Raw genomic sequence first — 17,934 nt, forward strand, 5'->3', positions numbered from 1 at the left:
ATATAATTGAAGAGGTAAAAGAACCGATCAAAGGTTATACATGTTACGAGAAAAGCCAGGCTTTGATCCTAGGTTATGTCTTGTTTATGAAACCAATATCTTTCCAGTAACAGCTGGCAAATGTAAAGAACCTGATAGTTAATATTGTAGGTTTTGATGGTCACATTAAGTTCTACTGACCATAGTCTCTAACAATACTACTCAAATCTGTAGTAGCACAAAAGCAGTCATAGACAATATGTAAACAAATGAGAACAGTTGTTTTACAGTAAAACTTTAAAATACTTCAAACTGTCAAAAACACTTAAGAAGAGAGATATATTTAACCCAATGCCCCATAGTTTGTCAATCCATGTTCTATACTACAATGCATTCCCTTTTAGAGATCTTTATCACTAACACCGCTACATTTTCTTTTCTCTCACTTTTAAAACAATATCTCAATTTTACTGAGCCATTTTATTTTAATGCTTTTCTTATTAGGCTTAATTATATGAAACAGTTTACTCAAGAGAATTCTGACAAGTTCTAACTATAATACCCATTATACCAGAAATTAATCTATAAATAAGAACACATATTTCTAAAACCAGAATGAACACGTGGAATGCCCATATTTAAAATTCTTTTTTCAATTTTTTTCAGTAATTAGATTGTAATTTCAATTGCTCAAGTATATCTCAATAAATATAATCATAAGCCCTCACTAATATATACAGTGAAACACTAAATATCTAGAAAATACTTTTAAAATTCTTCAAAATGATCATGTATACTACAACAATTCAAGCACATAGAACTTAAAGACTTTCTCTTGTAATTTCCCTTCTTCCCAAATTCAATTCCCAAATTCTGTATCACCACAGAACCTTTTTTTTATATAAAGGTTTAAACAGTATAAACTGATATAAAAAGAAATGAAAAATTCCTTCTCCATCAGAGGTTTTATTCTTTCTCCCTTCCATCCCTACCTTGCATCCTCACCTGTAAGCCTGATCATTCTTGTCTGTCTCTCTCTCTCTCTCTCACACACACACACACACACAGACACAGACACACACACACACCCCCCCACACACACACACAGTATTTTTTAAAATGCAATCTAACACCAAATAAAATGGAAAGCATAATAATCAAAAAATACAAATATCAGGTTCAAACCTCAGCCCTATAACTAAAACCAGGTGAATAGTCACTTCTTAGCTTTGTATCTTTTGGTACACCTCTATTAGTCTCTGTGTCTTCACGTGGTGTTGGAAAATTACAGGATGAGTGAAAATAAGATGTACATAGCCCAGTGTGGACACAGGGAATCAAAATTTCTTGTTACTGCCATCACCACTACCTCCAACACTGCCACTGTGGGAAGTCAATGTCTACTCCACTCCTCTACAACAGGGAAAGCACTGCCTTGAATGGTATAAACATAAGGATAACTCTTTAAAAAACACCCTGCAAACTCACCTTATTATTATTGTTAAAAGTCAAGGGCAGAAGGAATCCTTTTTCTCAAGAACTTAACTGTTTGAGAACCTTTATAAAATTAAACTGTTTCTATGTTTTTTTGTTAAATTTCTTGACACATTTTTTAATTGGTACACTACAGCTGTACATAATGATGGGATCTGTTGTTACATATTAGTACATGCACACAAAATAACAAGAAAATTTAGCCAATAACATTCCCCCTGGATCTTTATTCCTGAAAAAAAGAATTTAACACTTTTTTTTTTGTTTTTCATCATGTAGGTATTTTAAACCAAAACACATGTATTAAAAGATCTAATATGTTGGTTTCTAAAAAAAGCTACTCAACATTAAGAAATAATCATAAAGGGATCAGATTAAGGTCTACTTCTTAAATTCTAACAGTTTGGGGCTTATTGTTTTGTTTTTTTTTTTTAATCTTCTGCCCTTAAAGGAACCACCATGCTAATAATTGTATGCTACAGCTACTCCAACATTAGTGTATATAAACATTTCTTACCAAATTACGCTTTTTTAGTGGAAGAAAATAATAATAGTGGCAGAAAGAAAACATCAGTGCGTAGCAAGTAAGAAGTTCAGTGTAGAAACACAACTGTAGAAAAAGCCAATGATTATCTTCACCAACACAATTGTTAATCCTGAAGAAAAAAAAAATGAAAAAGAAAAAATATTTTAAACTTTAACAAGATGTTCATTTCAGGATCAGTAAGACTAAAATTAAACTCGCATTACTTCATATATGCTTAATTTCACTGAGATGTGCTAAAGCCACTCAAACCTAAAAGCAAGCTGTATATAAAAAAAAAGATATACCATCTTACATTTGTAAAACATTTCTTACTTAACAAAGGTAAACCCACATATATACAATAATTCTTCAACTCACAACAATCCAGTGAGGCATGAAGAACAGATATTAAGTAGTCTCCTTGGGTCATTGATGGAATCAGAAACAAAATAGTTAAACCACTAGCCAGAGAACGTACAGTTAGAAGAGCTAAGGGCCAATAGAGAAGGAAGAAAGAACCCTCTTTTGACATTCTTCTTCCAGCATAGTGTTCTAACTGTGGAGAGCAATGTGAAGTAAAACAGCTTAAATTTGCTACTCTGACATAAATGCTAAGTGTTCACAATTTTCTTTTTAAAAATCTATTCCTGGTTGCTGAAAATACAAATGTATTAAAAATCACTTAAAAATACTAAGAGCTACATTTCCAGCAACGTAACAGAGAAGTCTAAGTAGGATAAACGATTAATGTTATAATTCAAAATTTTTCAAACACTAATTTAAACTGAGTATTAAACTGTTCTTAACTTACATAATATATCCAAACTTTCAAAAATTCCAGGAGAAAACTCTAATTTAAAATTAACTTGTATAAATATTTTCATTTCAAAACAGCATTATACTGTCACAGAAAAAAAGAAATAAAAGGTTGTGCTCCTAGTTTAAACTGTTATTTTTAAAGTATATCACTAAATTATTTTTAAGTAAAACAGAACTGAGAAACCTTGTGGAGGCATTTATTAGATTTAAGAGTACACATTTTGTAAACAAAAAGATTTACTGTTGTTATTTATAAGCAGGGTTGTAAGAGAAGTGAGCTTATGCATGCACTCAAAGATGTTCTTTAAGGGTTGTGGATATAGTTCAGTTGGTAGAATGCTTGCCTTACATGCACAAGGCCCTGGGTTCGATCCCCAGCACACACACATACAAAAGATGTTCTTTAATAGCTGTGGTTTAAAAGATGACATCCTTGTCCCATGTTTCCTATACCCAAGAAGTTTGACAAATAGCTGCTATGATCACTGCACTCTTAACCAGAGAACTTTAATAAGCATTAAATCTATTTAGATCCCCTCCTTTCCAATCTTATATAATCTTTTCTACTTCTACTCTCCTACCAATACTGTGAAAACTTTAATAAAACTAGGGAAGCAATAAGCCTAGAAACAGAGAAAAAAACTTCCATGATAGAATTTGGGTTAAAAGGCACTTCATTTGGTCACCAACAAGCTAGTCTTTATCTCTTAAACAAATATCACTAACTTTTAAAAATACATTTCCAAGCTGATTTCTTTTTAAATCTTTAAAACTACAGGATTCTTTTGCAAGGAAGCATCAATATCTTGGCATAATGTACCATGAACATTATTATATTTTTAGTTCATTAGAAACATGACTATAAAAAGTGCTTAAAACTGAGTTCTTCAGTAATTACCACTTTTCTGAACACATGTTTCACATACCTGTTTTTAATCTATTACTGTGATTGCAAACACCATTGAGATTTAGAAAATTATTTGGGACTTAATTTGTTTAAATCTAAAGCATATTTTAAAAATAATATCTATATGTCACATTATATTATTCTGTTGATAGTTTTAGACAATGTTTAAAATTTATACATAGTAACAAAGTGCTTTTATTTCAAGTGATCTTAATTTTCCCTAATCTTGGGAAATTATCTTCTATTTAAATAATCAATCAAATTGCCACTAACAGTTTGCTAATTAGCTGTGCCATCAAAATAAATAATCAAAAATATGACATTTTTGGTACAAAGTAAAAATTTATTCTCTAGAATATTATATGCTGGTGCTCAGAAAATACCAGAATGAAACATTTATGTTTTGAAGGATTGATTCATAAATACAAAGTTTTTATGTTGCCTTTTTGTAAAAATTGTCTCCATTCTAGAGTTTTCTTCCTATCTCTCTTCCTTACAATGTGTGAATTCTATGTTTTAACACTGGGATGTTTGAGAGCATTAAGCTAAGTGGAGAAAAATGATAAATGCAGTTATAAAGAATACTGTAACATAGTTAACTTTGTACAAATGCATGCATGTGTGTACAAACATAAATATATATGTATATAGATATATTTATAAAGTGCTACACTATACCAGTTTAAATATTTATACAAGATCCAATGCTAGGAAAACAGAATTAAATACAATATCTTGTTCACAGATTTCAGTGACAGCTTTGAAATGAGATACAATACAGAATTCTCACAGCATTTGTTTTCAAAAATTCTACTTTTCAACTGAACATTTTAAGTTTTACAAGAGAGCCCCCTATTGACCAAAAATGTTGGCAGTTCAACAGAATCAGCTAATTACTACTTCTACACATACAACATGCATGAAATCTATTTTTTTAATTTTTTAGTTGTTGATGGACCTTTATTTTATTCATTTATTTATACACAGTGCTAAGACTCAAACCCAGTGACTCACACATGCAAGACAAGCACTACACCACTGAGCCATAAGCATAGCACGACATGAAATCTTAACACCTACATCTAATACATAGAACTTAAAAAGGCGTATGGAGTAGAAGCAGGTCATCAGGGTATCTTTAGTTGAAAAAGAAAAGGCAAATAAAAATGATGGGATGTATATGGTTTGTTATAAGAAGAACTAACAACTACTATTTAAGTACTTCCTGCATGACAGATACTGTACCAAATGCCTCATTTAATACAAGCACCTCAGTCTTTTTGTACATTTGGGTGCATGTTAATTTTTATTGTTCTGCTCAAATATCTCCTTGTTGTTAGTAAAGGGAATCTCTGTGGAAAAATGCCTTTGGGAATTGACAGAACCATATGACCAAATAAAATATACATATGACCTTATTAGAAATTTTTTTTTAACTGAATAACTTAATAAAGTTTTTGTTTAATCCTGGCAAGTTTGAGGTTTTCACCAACTTGTTTTTGTTTTTATTTTTCTTTACTTTTCTTTCTTTTTTGCTAAAAGTGACTTATTCTTTTCTTACCATGGACAGTGATGATCCATTCTTCTCACACAGTGGCCACAGCGGCTGCAATGATGGGAACGCTTTGGTCTCAACAAATTACACTTGTTACATAATTCCCAGAACTCCCTTTCTAGAGAAAGAAATTAAAATGCATTTAACAAAGACAAATGATTAATGCTAAAATTCAGCAACAACTGTTTAGAAGATTTTTATAGGAAGTCTTCAATATCTAAGAGATTTCTAAGTCTCCAAGATAAATGTGCCATAAATGTTGTTTTAGTCTATGTCTGTCTTATTTTTGTGTTTCTAACTTTAAATATTATGAAAATAAAAGATTACTGTTATAGTCAAAGTAAGGAACAGAAGCAATGTATTTAAGTTTTGCACATATTGCTAGAATATAAGTAAAATCCAATGACAAAACCCTAAAGTACAACTGAATTATTATATCAAAACAGAATTTATTTAAACAAACTAATTTATAGAAACTGTATTATCTAAAAGCAAAAGAAGAAATAACATGGAGTCCTGGGTTCAACAAATTAATAAGTTGAAATTAATCCTATAAACTCACTAGAAAAACAGAGATGGTATTCACTCCCAAACACTTTCCATAAACCATTTTTAAAATATCAATGAATTAATCTGAGAATATGTACAAGAGCAAGTTAGAGTAGGAGATCAGAATGGTTTAGAAGTATCAAAATAGTTTTAGTAGTGAGGAAGGTTATAAAAAGATTACTATATAATGTAAATAAAGAGGCTCTTCACAAAACTATTCTATCACTAAGCAGGGAATATTCTCTGGTATATAGTAAAAGAGCACACAATGACATTCTATGCTAAAAACATGAGGTTTGCATAAGTAAAAAGGCATTTGTTTTCATTATAAACTGTTTTAATCAGACCCATAAAATTATGGGACAGTCATCTTCCAAGACAAATCAAGTGCTCTTATATAAATGCATCTTTTAATATGTATTGAAATAAAATTTAACTTTTATAAAATTCTTAATTTTTTTCAGCACTTATTTTATACTACCCCATATTCTGACTCTCACATTCACAGTGAATATTACTATATGCAGAATGTGACTAACATACAAAAGGTGGTCAACAAATGCTTGCTGAAGTATGAAAATTTTAAAATAAAAAAGGAAATATTCTAAATAAAAATAAAAGATATTAGAGGTTTTCTAAAATGATTTAGAAAATCATTTTCTAAATTGATTCCCCATTTGAATTCCATTATTTTAGTTTAATGGCCAGGAATAAGTCAACATACTGAAATTTAATGTGGTAAAGCATCAGGGAAACATTTTCTGCTACAGATGTCTCTGAAGAAACCAGTAAGTACAAATAAAACCTACATAAAATTGATTTTTCCAATAAGAAAGTTGATAACATTATCTTTTACACTTGAAATCTTATTTTAGAAGAAAATCCTTTTATTTCTTATAGTTCTTATTTTAGTAGAAACATATGTGAGACAGCAACAATATTAAAGCTGAATTCAGATACAATTAAACTAGTATTATTTAACTATAAGTGAAATGGAAACTCATCCATTATGTAACACATTATGATGTCACAAGCATATCATTTTTCTCCACTTAGCTTAATGCTCTCAAACATCCCAGTGTTAAAACGTGGAATTCACACATTATAAGGAATAGAGACAGAAAGGAAACTCTAGGAGATAATTTTCACAAAAGGGCAACATAAAAACTTTGTTTATAAATAAATCCTTCAAAACATAAATATAATGTTTCATTCTGGTATTTTCTGAGCATCAGTATATAATAGCCTAGAGAATAATTTTTTTATTTCATACCAAAAATGTTATATTCTATGAAAAGAAAGCATTTGGCTATGTCAGAAAAAGCCTATAATTCTGTAGTTTAGACCGCAGGCTGGCAAATTACAGTCTGTAGGAAATCCACTCCACCACCTGTTTTTGAAACCCATGAGTTAAGAATGTGATATGTCAAAGTCATATATGACATGAAAAAATATATGAACTTAAATTTCACTGTTTATAAATAAAGTTTTATTTGTTATATGTCCATTAATTTATGTATTATTCATGGCTGCTTTCTGTGCTACAATGACAAAGCTAAGTTGTGACAGAGACTTATATGGCCCATAAAGGTCAAAATATTTACTATCAGGCCTTTACAGTAAAGAAGAGCCTGACAACCTGTGGTCTGGACCATAAATTTGTTTAAAGAAAGAGCTTGGCTAAATTGAAGATACTACAGAATATCTAAAATGAGAAAGACCTACAAACAGTTATACACACATACATACGCACAATGCATCCCTATGTGTTCAGAGAATAAGTAAAAAAAAAAAATCACTATTATAAAAATCTAGAATCATAAAGTACATCTACAATGTTTTTGCTGTGTTGCAAGTAAAAAACATCCACCTTAATTTAACCTACATACTGATAAAGCATTTCTTAGTGTCTTCTCTTTCCTTTTTCAGGGTTTACTCAGCTCAAAATAGGACCTTGGTGAATGATACAGTCTGATATCAGATGATTTACTGTTGAGATTTTTGTAGTAGCCATCTAACAATATAAAATAAAAGCCTATGGGATGGGGCTATAGCTCAGTGGTAGAGCGCCCACCTGACACGTGTGAGGCACTGAGTTCAATTCTCAGCACCACATAAAAATAAAGATATAAAAATTATTTCAACAATTTAAAAAATAAATAAGTAAAAGCCTATGAAAGAGAGAATCCAATTGATAATTTATGGTACTTATGGAAAAATTAAAAGCAAACACATTTTTTTAAGAGAGAGAAAAAAAAACAAAGAGGAAAAAAAACAAACTGCATAAATGACTGAGGTTGTTTGAGTAAATAACATCACATTATTTAACCTGGATCTCTATTAATGCTATAAATGTCTGAATGAATATAAAGCAATGTTTGGTTTGATTTGGCTGTTTTATTCCCCTTAAGGAATCAAAGCTGGGGACATGGTTCAGTGGTAAAGCACTTGCCTAGCATACATATGGTCCTGGGTTAGATCCTCAGCATTACAAGAAAATAAAACTTAAAAAAATAAATAAATAAGGAATCATCTTCTGTTCAAGTCTTAAACAATCACATTTTATGGGGCCTTCTCTCTTAATTACAATATTTTAAATCACAAAGTACTGTTTGAGGAAGAAAAATAATACCTGAACCAAAATCAATACAAGATTTGTATCCTAATATAGGTTTCCTAACAAAAATAGTAGGAAATAAATGTCAATAAGTCTCTTATGGAAGACATTTTAAAAACAACATAAGAGGAAGGAAAACAGTAAAACTATGTATGTCCATGATCATTAATCACACATGCATCCTTAGAGCTTGAGGTACAATTTTGAGGGACAGCATCAAAAAAGACTATATTTAAAAAAAAAAAAAAAAGGAAAGAAAGAAAAAAAGAGAAAAAAACTTGGAAGATTTTGTACTGCAGCTCAATTCACATAGCTAAACTATGGAACCAACCCAGGTGTCCTTCAACAGATGAATGGATAAAGAAATTGTGGTATATATATACAATGGAATACTATTCAGACTTAAAGAATGAAATTATGGAATTTGCTGATAAATGGATGGAACTGGAAAATACCATGCTAAGCCAATTCCAAAGAACTAAAGGCCAAATGTTCTCTGATATGTGGATGCTAATTCACGATAAGGGTTGGGGACATAGGGAAGAACAGGGGTACTTTGGATTAGACAGAGGGGAGTGAAGGGAAAAGTGGGGGTATAAGGGTAGGAATGATAGTAGAAAAAAATTGGACATCATTACCCTATGTGCATATATGATTATAGGACCCAACTCCACATTATGTACAACCAGAAGAATGAGAAGTTAAACTCCATCTATGTATGATGTGTCAATGTCATATATAACTAATTAGAATAAATTAAAATTTTAAAAAATTTTTTTAAAAAAAGATTTTGTTCAGTAACACTGTGCCAAAAGTGGCTTCAGGGTCCTGGGGATATAGCTTAGTGATAGAGTGCTTGCCTTGTACCATGAGGCCCTTGGTTCAGTGCTCAGTAATACACACACACCCACACACACACACACACACACACACGTGTCTTTAGAGATGACAAAAACATTGGAGTGACACACTCAAGCTAAGAACTTGATGACAAAAACTAGAGATGATTGTGGTGACAGTTGCAGATCTCTGTGAATATACTAAAAGTCACTGAATTGTACACTTTAAATAGATGATGGCATATGAATTATGCTCAACAAAGTGGTTTTTTAAAAAATTAAAAGATTGAATAAAATCATTTCATAAAATGTTAAAGTGATAAAAAATGATATTCTTAAATCGAGGTGTTATTTTATATTTATTATTTCAAACATGCATGTGAAAATTTCAAATAGTATAAATAGACATGTACAATTCATTTGATTATTTTATCTACATGCCCAAAAGTTTTTTAAATCAAATTCTGGGGTTTCCTCATAAAAAATGGGACATTCCCTTGTATTCAACTTGCCTCATATTTAGTGGATTCCAAGTATACTAAAGTTATTCATAAACACATAAACATACACATTCAGAAAGGTATGCAAAATATTTCAGAGTAATTCAATTAAGATGGTTAAAATTGTAAAAGTATTAGGGCTTTAAGTTTCCTTTTGTGAAGAACTTAATTATATAAAACTGTTCAACCTTCAAATATTACTGAATAAATGTCACTATTCTTGGGCTTCAATACTTTATTCATGATATATTATTTTTTACTGCTAACATTTTGTTGATCTTTTTGCCTGTTAAAATCATATTTATGCTGGGCATGGAGGCATAAAGAGAAGTTAAACTCCATCTATGTATGATGTGTCAATGTCATATATAACTAATTAGAATAAATTAAAATTTTAAAAATTTTTTTTAAAAAAAGATTTAAAGATTATTACATGCCTATAATCCTAGAGGCTTGGGAGGCTGAGGCAGGAGAATCATGGTTTCAAAGCCAGCTTCGGGAACTTAGCAAGACTATAAGCAACATAGTAAGATCCTGTCTCAAAATATAAAAAGGGCTGGGGAAATGGCTCAGTGGTTAAACACTTTGGATTCAATCCTTGGTACAAAAAAAAAATCATATTTACAAAAGAATCAGGTAACCAGCAACAAAAAGTATATAAGTATATGATGACTTCAATTTTCCCTAAAATCATAACATAGGTGAAAAAGAACTAAAATTATTCATCTGTACATAGATCTATGGTAAAAAGATAAGAGACAGGGCTCTGGGTTTCACACCAGCTCTATAACATAATAGTTGTGTACTCTAGCATAGACAATCCATGCTCCTGACTACCCAGGCTTCCTACTTCAATTACCATGAAGACCTTGTAATATGAGACAACCACAGACTTTGAAAACATTAAAATATAATACATAAATGTATTTTCTGATTGGATAAAAGGGAAGTTCTTGGACTCAAAGAAAAACAGGCCAACTGTCAATTAAAACAAGATGTAATGCAGATACCCAGAGTCAAAACAACATGCTATGATATCTTCCATCACTAGCATTTATAATCTAAAATAATACTGTGGTCTAATATGGACTCAGTGAGATCTACAGATATTTGTTGGTATTCAAAATGTTTTTAAAATTCTTAATTACGTTTGTTTTGTTGTTATTATTGTTGTTGTTGTTTACTTTTTTGGCTGTTGTTCAGGAGTGGTGGTGGTATTGTAGTACTGGGGATTGAATCCAGATTTTTTTATGTTTTTTTGAATGATGAACTTTCTCATAAAAATTGGATTCCAGTTTGGATGTGATTTGTCCCTCAAGGGTCCATATGCAGAAGACTGGTCCTCAGTGTGGTACAGTGACAGCTGAAACAATCTTTAAGAGGTAGGGCCTAGTGGGAATCACTCAGATAATTGGGGGTACTGTTCTTGGAAGGGAATACCAGTCTCCTAGAGTAAGTTCTCATGAGAGCAAGTTGTTAGGAAGGCCTGAGCCTGGCCCCACTAAGTAACTCTTCGGCTTCTTGTTTGGAAATGTGATTGTTCACTCCCATATGCATTCCCACCATCACCATCCACCATGATATGATGCAGCCAAAAGGGCCCTCAATAGAGCTGAGCAGATGCAGGCAGCCATTCCTGAACCTTCAGAACTGTGAGCGGAACACTTCTCTTTTGTTCATAAGTAACCTGCCTCACTTATTTCATTATAGTAATGCAAAACAAACACACACAAAAAAATGGATTTCAGGAGTGGGTCTTTATTATAACTATACCTGAAAATGTGAAGTCAACTTTTGGAATGGTCATAGGTTGAAAGAGTTTTGAGAAACAGGTTAGAATAATGTAGAATGCTGTGTGATGGGCCTTATGGGAAATTCTGGTGAGTGCTCAGAAGATAAGACTAGGGAATTAGTCTTAGATGGAAAAGAAGATTCTATTGGAATAAAGCCTTGTCAGAGCGTATTTCATGTCATTTGGACTTTCAGCAGCCAAAATATCAAGCTGAATAAGCTTTTGCTTTATAAAGTTAGCCCACTTCAGGTATTTCATTATAGTGACAAAAAGCTGAATGATACACCTATTTTGACTTTTTAAATTTTAAGACCCAGCAATCTAATTGCACGATGATTTCACAGGAACTGGCTTGTGGCTGCCACTATTAGATTCAACAGGAAAACCACAAACCTGACTCCTTTCACTAATTGGTGGTGCCTGGAGCCTGTAGGCATTTGAGTGTTTGATCATTACAAACAAAAAGAATTTATCAGAAATCCATCCAGAATTAGAAAAAGACTTCTTTTTACTTTTGGATTTAGTGTTAAAAGAGATTACACACATATACTGTATATTAGAGAGTTTTTGGCTATGCCAGTTGAGAAGAGGGATTCTAAGGCTTAAGGGTACTACCCTCTCTGCCCCTACCATAAAACAGAAACAAATTGCAAGGTGGTATTTCTGTAAGTTAATAAAAACTAAATATTTGAATGGTATTCAGAAACTTCTATAGCTACAGCCAGGTACAGTGATGCATGTCTGTAATCCCAGCTACTAAAAGGATTACAAGTTCAAGGGCAGTCTGGGCAATATACAAGACCCTGTTCAAAATTAAGAAATAAAACAGATTGTAGATGTAGCTCAGTGGTAAAGTATCTCAGGGTTTCACTCCTATTCCCCCAAAACATAAGAGAAACTTCTTCAGCTACATAAATATGCATAATATTTTCATTTAACCTCAAAAATTTTAAAGCCAAGTAAGCACCTAAATGATGGATCCCAAAAAATAATAATCAGGACTTATAGGAGGCTCTATAAGTGACCTGTCACTTAACCTCAATTCACAAGGAATTACTGCATTGGTTTCCAAACTTTTAATGAAATTACTATGATCTTTTGAAAATACTGACACATGTACTGACATCCAGATATTCTCATTTAATCAATATGAGATATTTTTAAAGGCCCCTAGGTAATTCTAATGTGCAGCAAGCTTGGAAGTTACTAAATTACAACAGAAAGTATTGTAGTTCTATAGAGTACTACAAAGATATAAATTCCTTACTAGAACAAAGTACAACGTTCTCAAAAATTATATAGCAAAAAAGCAAAAAGCAAGACTCAGGAGGATGAGTTTATACTATGTCTGGTATATAATATATGTCTGGTATATAATAAAACAAGTAGTATATTTTTACTTACTTTTGTTATTTAAATGGTTATTATACAATAGGATGATCAAACATTATGTTTAAATGACACTACATTAAAAAGTTTTCAAATGTTTCACTGACTATGTTAAAACTTGGAGATATATAGGAAACAGTGTTCATAATACTACAAATATTTACTCTAGGCAATATTACATTTATAATATCATGAGGTATATGGCAACAGCAACAAAATTCCTTTCTAAAATAAAAATAGAATTTCTCAGATAATTATATTTCATTCAACAAATATTTGTTGCTCATATAAGTGACAGAGATTCTTCTAGACACTAGGGATATAGCAATAAATGAAGGAAGAAAACCCAAGGAAAATAAATCTATACTCTCACAAAGGTTATATAGATCTGGAATAGGTAAAAGGAGACAAACTGAAAAAGAGAGCCAGGGAATGAGAGGGAAGTGGAAGGGACGGTTTGTAATTTTAAATAGAGAAGTCTGGAAAGAAAAATGTGAGCAAAGACTTAAAAATGGTGTTAAATGATAGACACAAACACAGTATTTAATGCATATAATAAAATACATTGATAAAGATAATAATTCTTGTACCAGCAAAACTGATAAACCCAAAGAGTAGCATACCTCCATGTGGGATCTTAGGGTTCTCTGGGAGTCTTCCTGGGTCAGTTATTGAGGCCCTCACTAAGGCGACCAGACAAAATATGGCAATGCCATAAAATACTATTTAAAATAAATAAATTAATAAATTAGTCATTCACCCTTCAAAATACATTATCAACAAGCATATTTGTGTTTAAAAAGTATATATTAACTAACACTATCAGGATAAATAATTTCTAAAAAGATGAAATGAAAAATTAAATAATCAATACTGCCCAAACTATACTACATGTTCAATTTTAAATATTATTTTGCATATTAATAACGTATAAATTTGATATAAATCAGTTTCTTTAATAAGAGTGACGTCTCATCAAAAATGATACAAATGGACCCTACTATATTTGATAGCATTTTAAAAAATATTTTACTCTTGAATTTTTCCATTAATTCTATCTTCAAAATTACTCTCAATTAGAGATGTTCAATTGCACCTTTTGATGACTCTTAAGATGCTTGAGAATAAAGAATTAGAAACTTTTTAATTTTAAAATTAAAAAACAGGAAAAAATAGCAAGGGAAAACAGATTCAGTCTATAATTTCACAATTTAAATTAGTAAGACACATGCATTTTGTTGAGGGAATAAAAACAAAACACACTGCACATGTAAAAGGAAACAATTTGCGTGCTCACTCCTGGACTAATTGCATAGCTATAAGTCAGTTTTATCATCTGTATAAAAGAAATTATATAACCCATAGCTCTTTTAAAGTAGAAATGAGGTAAAGTACATAAAAACAATGTACATGTACATATACATGTAAAATATACCATTAACATATATTTTATAGCAAAAATTAATTATTCAGAAGTTCAAAGTGAGGTCATAATCAACTTCATAATCAAAATCAATGATTTTAGTAGAATGAAACTCTCATTTCCCAATAATGTACACTACCATCCCCATTCTTAGAACTTCCATATTTGCAATTAAATACAAAACAGAAACATTAAAAATGCAAACATAAACTGCTGTTTTTTTTTAACAAAATGGTCTTTATATGTATTTTTCAGACTTAGATAAATATGGAGATAGCTCTTCAATATGCAAATATATAAAAACTATTATTTTAAAAACTTATTTAATTTTAAAACTTATTTAATTTATAATAATAATAACACTACTAAAATAATAAATACATTAAAAGGAAGATTATCATAGTGGCACTACTCTTCAAAAACATACACAATGAAAAAACTTTAATTATAAAGAAAACAAATAAAGATCTAAAAACTTACTTATTATTACTATGCCTGGAATATGTCCTTCTTCATAGTGAGGAAAGAGGACAATTTTGGGAATTAAAACAATATTGTATAACCAGACAAAGACAATCAAACCCATGCAGCACCAACCATGTGGGTCAACAACAAAGTGAATCCGGAGACCCATTTTGCAGTCCTATAACTGCCTGCCAACCCACAAGGAAAGACAATCCTAAGAAGAAGGGGGGGAAAAAAAAGTTACAAACAGAGAAAAAATTACTTGACTAAAAACTGCGTTTCTGGCACCTATAAATGCATTTACTAACTTTTTTGTATATTTGATTTTGTAACAATAAACACTTATGAAAACAGAAACTTCTAGGTATTAAATTTCACCAAAAGCCTCAAATAATTTAATTTCAACTGTTCATTATGAATTTCTATTACGAGTGTAAACTGGTATTATCTGCTGAAATTAAAACAATATTTGCTCTAACCCTACAATTTCATGTATAAACCCAAGAGAAATAAGTGTACATGTCCAGCAAAAGATTTATAAAAAATTTTTAGTAGATTTAACTGTAAGACTACTGATGGTCACACAAGCCAAAATAGTGTTTATCCTGTAATGAAAGGGTGTGTATTAACTGAAAAGGGGTGTGTTTTAACCTCTGAAGGGCTAAAAATGTTTTATATCTTGATGTGGATGGTACCCTGTGGATATATACATATAGAAACATTCACTGAGCTGTATACTGAAGGCTTGTGCAGTTCAGTTTAATTTTAAAACACAATGTTTTTAAAATCATGTACAAATTGCTAGAAACATTAAAATTCATAAAGCCCAACTAATTTTACTACTATCTACTCAAGAAGACTCTTGTTTAAATGGGGCTTTGTTTTCAATTGAGTATTAATGACCCACCAACAGATCTCCAAATGAGACACTTAATAAGTTAAGATATACTTCAACTATAGATATCAATGAAATGACTTAAAATATATCTACATTTATAATGCTTAAACAATAGCACTTAGAATATAAGATTTAGTGGGCAATTTTTATATCAAATATATAGAAATAACAATAAACCAGGACAATGGTTCTTGAACTTGTAAGAAACCAGAATCAACTGAGAAGCTTTAAAAGAATATATATTCCCATTGCAATCTAATAAATCTTAATTCTTCATAGAGTTCAAAAACCAATAAAACAATTTAAAGTGCTTTCCAGGTGTCTGATACAACTGTTATCTAGAAACCATTAAACCTGAATCTTTACAAAGATGTCAATACTACAGCTATGAGTTGAATTTACTCAACTCAATAAATATTGACTGAGTCTCTGCTATACACCAGTCACTTGTTAGACATTGAAGATGCAACTAAGACTAAGATATGGTCTTTGCTTAAAGAAACTAACAGTCTAATGGTAAAGAGTCACAAAAATATTTAGTATAATATAGTAAGTTCCAGATATGTACTCAAATTGTCAGTAGGGGCACAAAAGAAGGAAATAGTTAAATGCGGATTTAAGCAAGATTTTCTATAACAAATGAAAACTGAGTTCAGTCTTCAAAGATAAGAAGAAGTTATCCAAGAAAGGAAAGTGACAATAATACCCCAAAAAAAGAACAACTGGAGATATATAAGAGTAAAAACTGCAGGAGGTATTACTAACAACAAATCATAAAGCTTTCTGTGGCTGGGCACAGTGGCATACGCCTATCATCTTAGAGATTAGGGAGGCTGAGGCAGGAGGATCCAAGTTCAAAACAAGTCTCAGTAACTTAGCAAGGCCCTAAGCAACTCAATAAAAGGACTGGGGACAAAGGACCCCTGAAAGGACCCCTGGGTGTAATCCAAGCACCAAAAAAAAAAAAAAAAAGTTTCTATGGATAGTGACTGGTAAGAAATGAGAAATAAAGGGCTACAGCAGGAAGGACACAAAGATGACATTTAAAATGCTAAGACTTCATTCTTAGGCAAAGGAAACCTATCATAGCAGGAGGTTAACCTGATGAATTTGTTTTAAATAAGTTAGTGAAGCTTTGGTATGGAGGATAAAATTAAAGACAAAGATCAGTTAGGCTAAGAGAATACAAAAGCCAAACTTAGTTTTAGACAAGGGCCAACTAAAAAAATAGAATCAAACCAGTGAGTCTTATTAATTGATTCAATATTAGGAGTTGCAGAGAAAAGAGTCATGGATGACTACTAGACTTCCAACTTATATCCCAACTATTTTATTCTAAGAGTAATTTATCTTCAATTGAAAAGCCTCAGAGTACCATTAGAGGCCTAGGATCTAGAGACTATCATGCTAAATGAAATACACCAATCCCAAAAAAAACAAAGGTCAAATGTTTTCTCAATATGTGGATGCTAACACACAACAGGGATGGGAGGAATAATAGTTCAGTGGATTAGACAAAGGGGAATAGGAAAGACAGTGGAATGAATCTGACATAACTTTCCTGTGTACATGTATGAATATACCACAATGAATCTCAACATAGTGTACAAGACTGGGATCCTAATTAGAGTAAGATAAGATTTCATGCTTGTATAAATATATCAAAACAGAGTCTACCATCATGTATAACTAAAACACACACACACACATACATAACAGAAAATAAAAATAAAAATAAATAAAGCTACCAAAATAAAGATTAAGGAGCTATTTAATTCTTAAAGGAATAATCTGTCTCTCCTTCCTAGATCCTGCAAATACTGGGAAATGAAGGGAGGTGGGGAGACAAGAACTCAAATGCAATACCATTCAACAGTTTTAGTCAGATATGGCCCAAATTAGTATTTGCATAAGACTTCCAAAACAGGAATAGTACCCAGGTTTTTAAAAGTAAAAGCTAAATTTCACTATCCCTTCATTAGAAAATGAAAAGACAGATCAGTTATCATTAAAGAAAATCAGAGAGTATAAAGCTTAATATCTGTATAATTTGATAGGTATCAGTATTTTTAAAACTAAAGAAGTTCATATGCAAATGGTAAGCTATTTACACAGCTAAAAAGAGAAACATTCCAAAGAATGTTAATTTTTTACAGCCTTGCCAACTACCAAGTGCTAAAAG

General features: G+C 31.3%; 1 protein-coding gene and 1 non-coding gene across 5 annotated transcripts in view; one reads left to right on the forward strand and one right to left on the reverse strand.

The window, feature by feature from the left end:
• Zdhhc21 (zDHHC palmitoyltransferase 21) overlaps positions 1 to 17,934 on the reverse strand; it is a 69,332-nt gene that overhangs the window by 40,234 nt on the left and 11,164 nt on the right. For 2 of the 4 annotated variants that reach the window (XM_021728208.3, XM_078047646.1), the window contains 4 exons: positions 14,870 to 15,068; positions 13,590 to 13,688; positions 5,287 to 5,398; positions 1,991 to 2,129 (listed from right to left, as the gene is read on the reverse strand). In XM_021728208.3, the coding sequence (XP_021583883.1) occupies positions 1,991 to 2,129; positions 5,287 to 5,398; positions 13,590 to 13,688; positions 14,870 to 15,023 (504 nt within the window). In that variant the 5' untranslated portion in view covers positions 15,024 to 15,068. Of the gene's footprint in view, positions 1 to 1,990; positions 2,130 to 5,286; positions 5,399 to 13,589; positions 13,689 to 14,869; positions 17,930 to 17,934 lie in introns of those variants that run through there. The other 2 variants (XM_040285822.2, XM_040285821.2) reach the window with 2 other exon arrangements.
• Trnav-uac (transfer RNA valine (anticodon UAC)) lies at positions 3,132 to 3,204 on the forward strand. The gene has a single exon. It is a non-coding gene; the product is annotated as a tRNA-Val (tRNA).

Source organism: Ictidomys tridecemlineatus, chromosome 4 (genome assembly GCF_052094955.1).
Source record: "Ictidomys tridecemlineatus isolate mIctTri1 chromosome 4, mIctTri1.hap1, whole genome shotgun sequence".
In the NCBI taxonomy this organism is placed as follows: Eukaryota; Metazoa; Chordata; class Mammalia; order Rodentia; family Sciuridae; genus Ictidomys; species Ictidomys tridecemlineatus.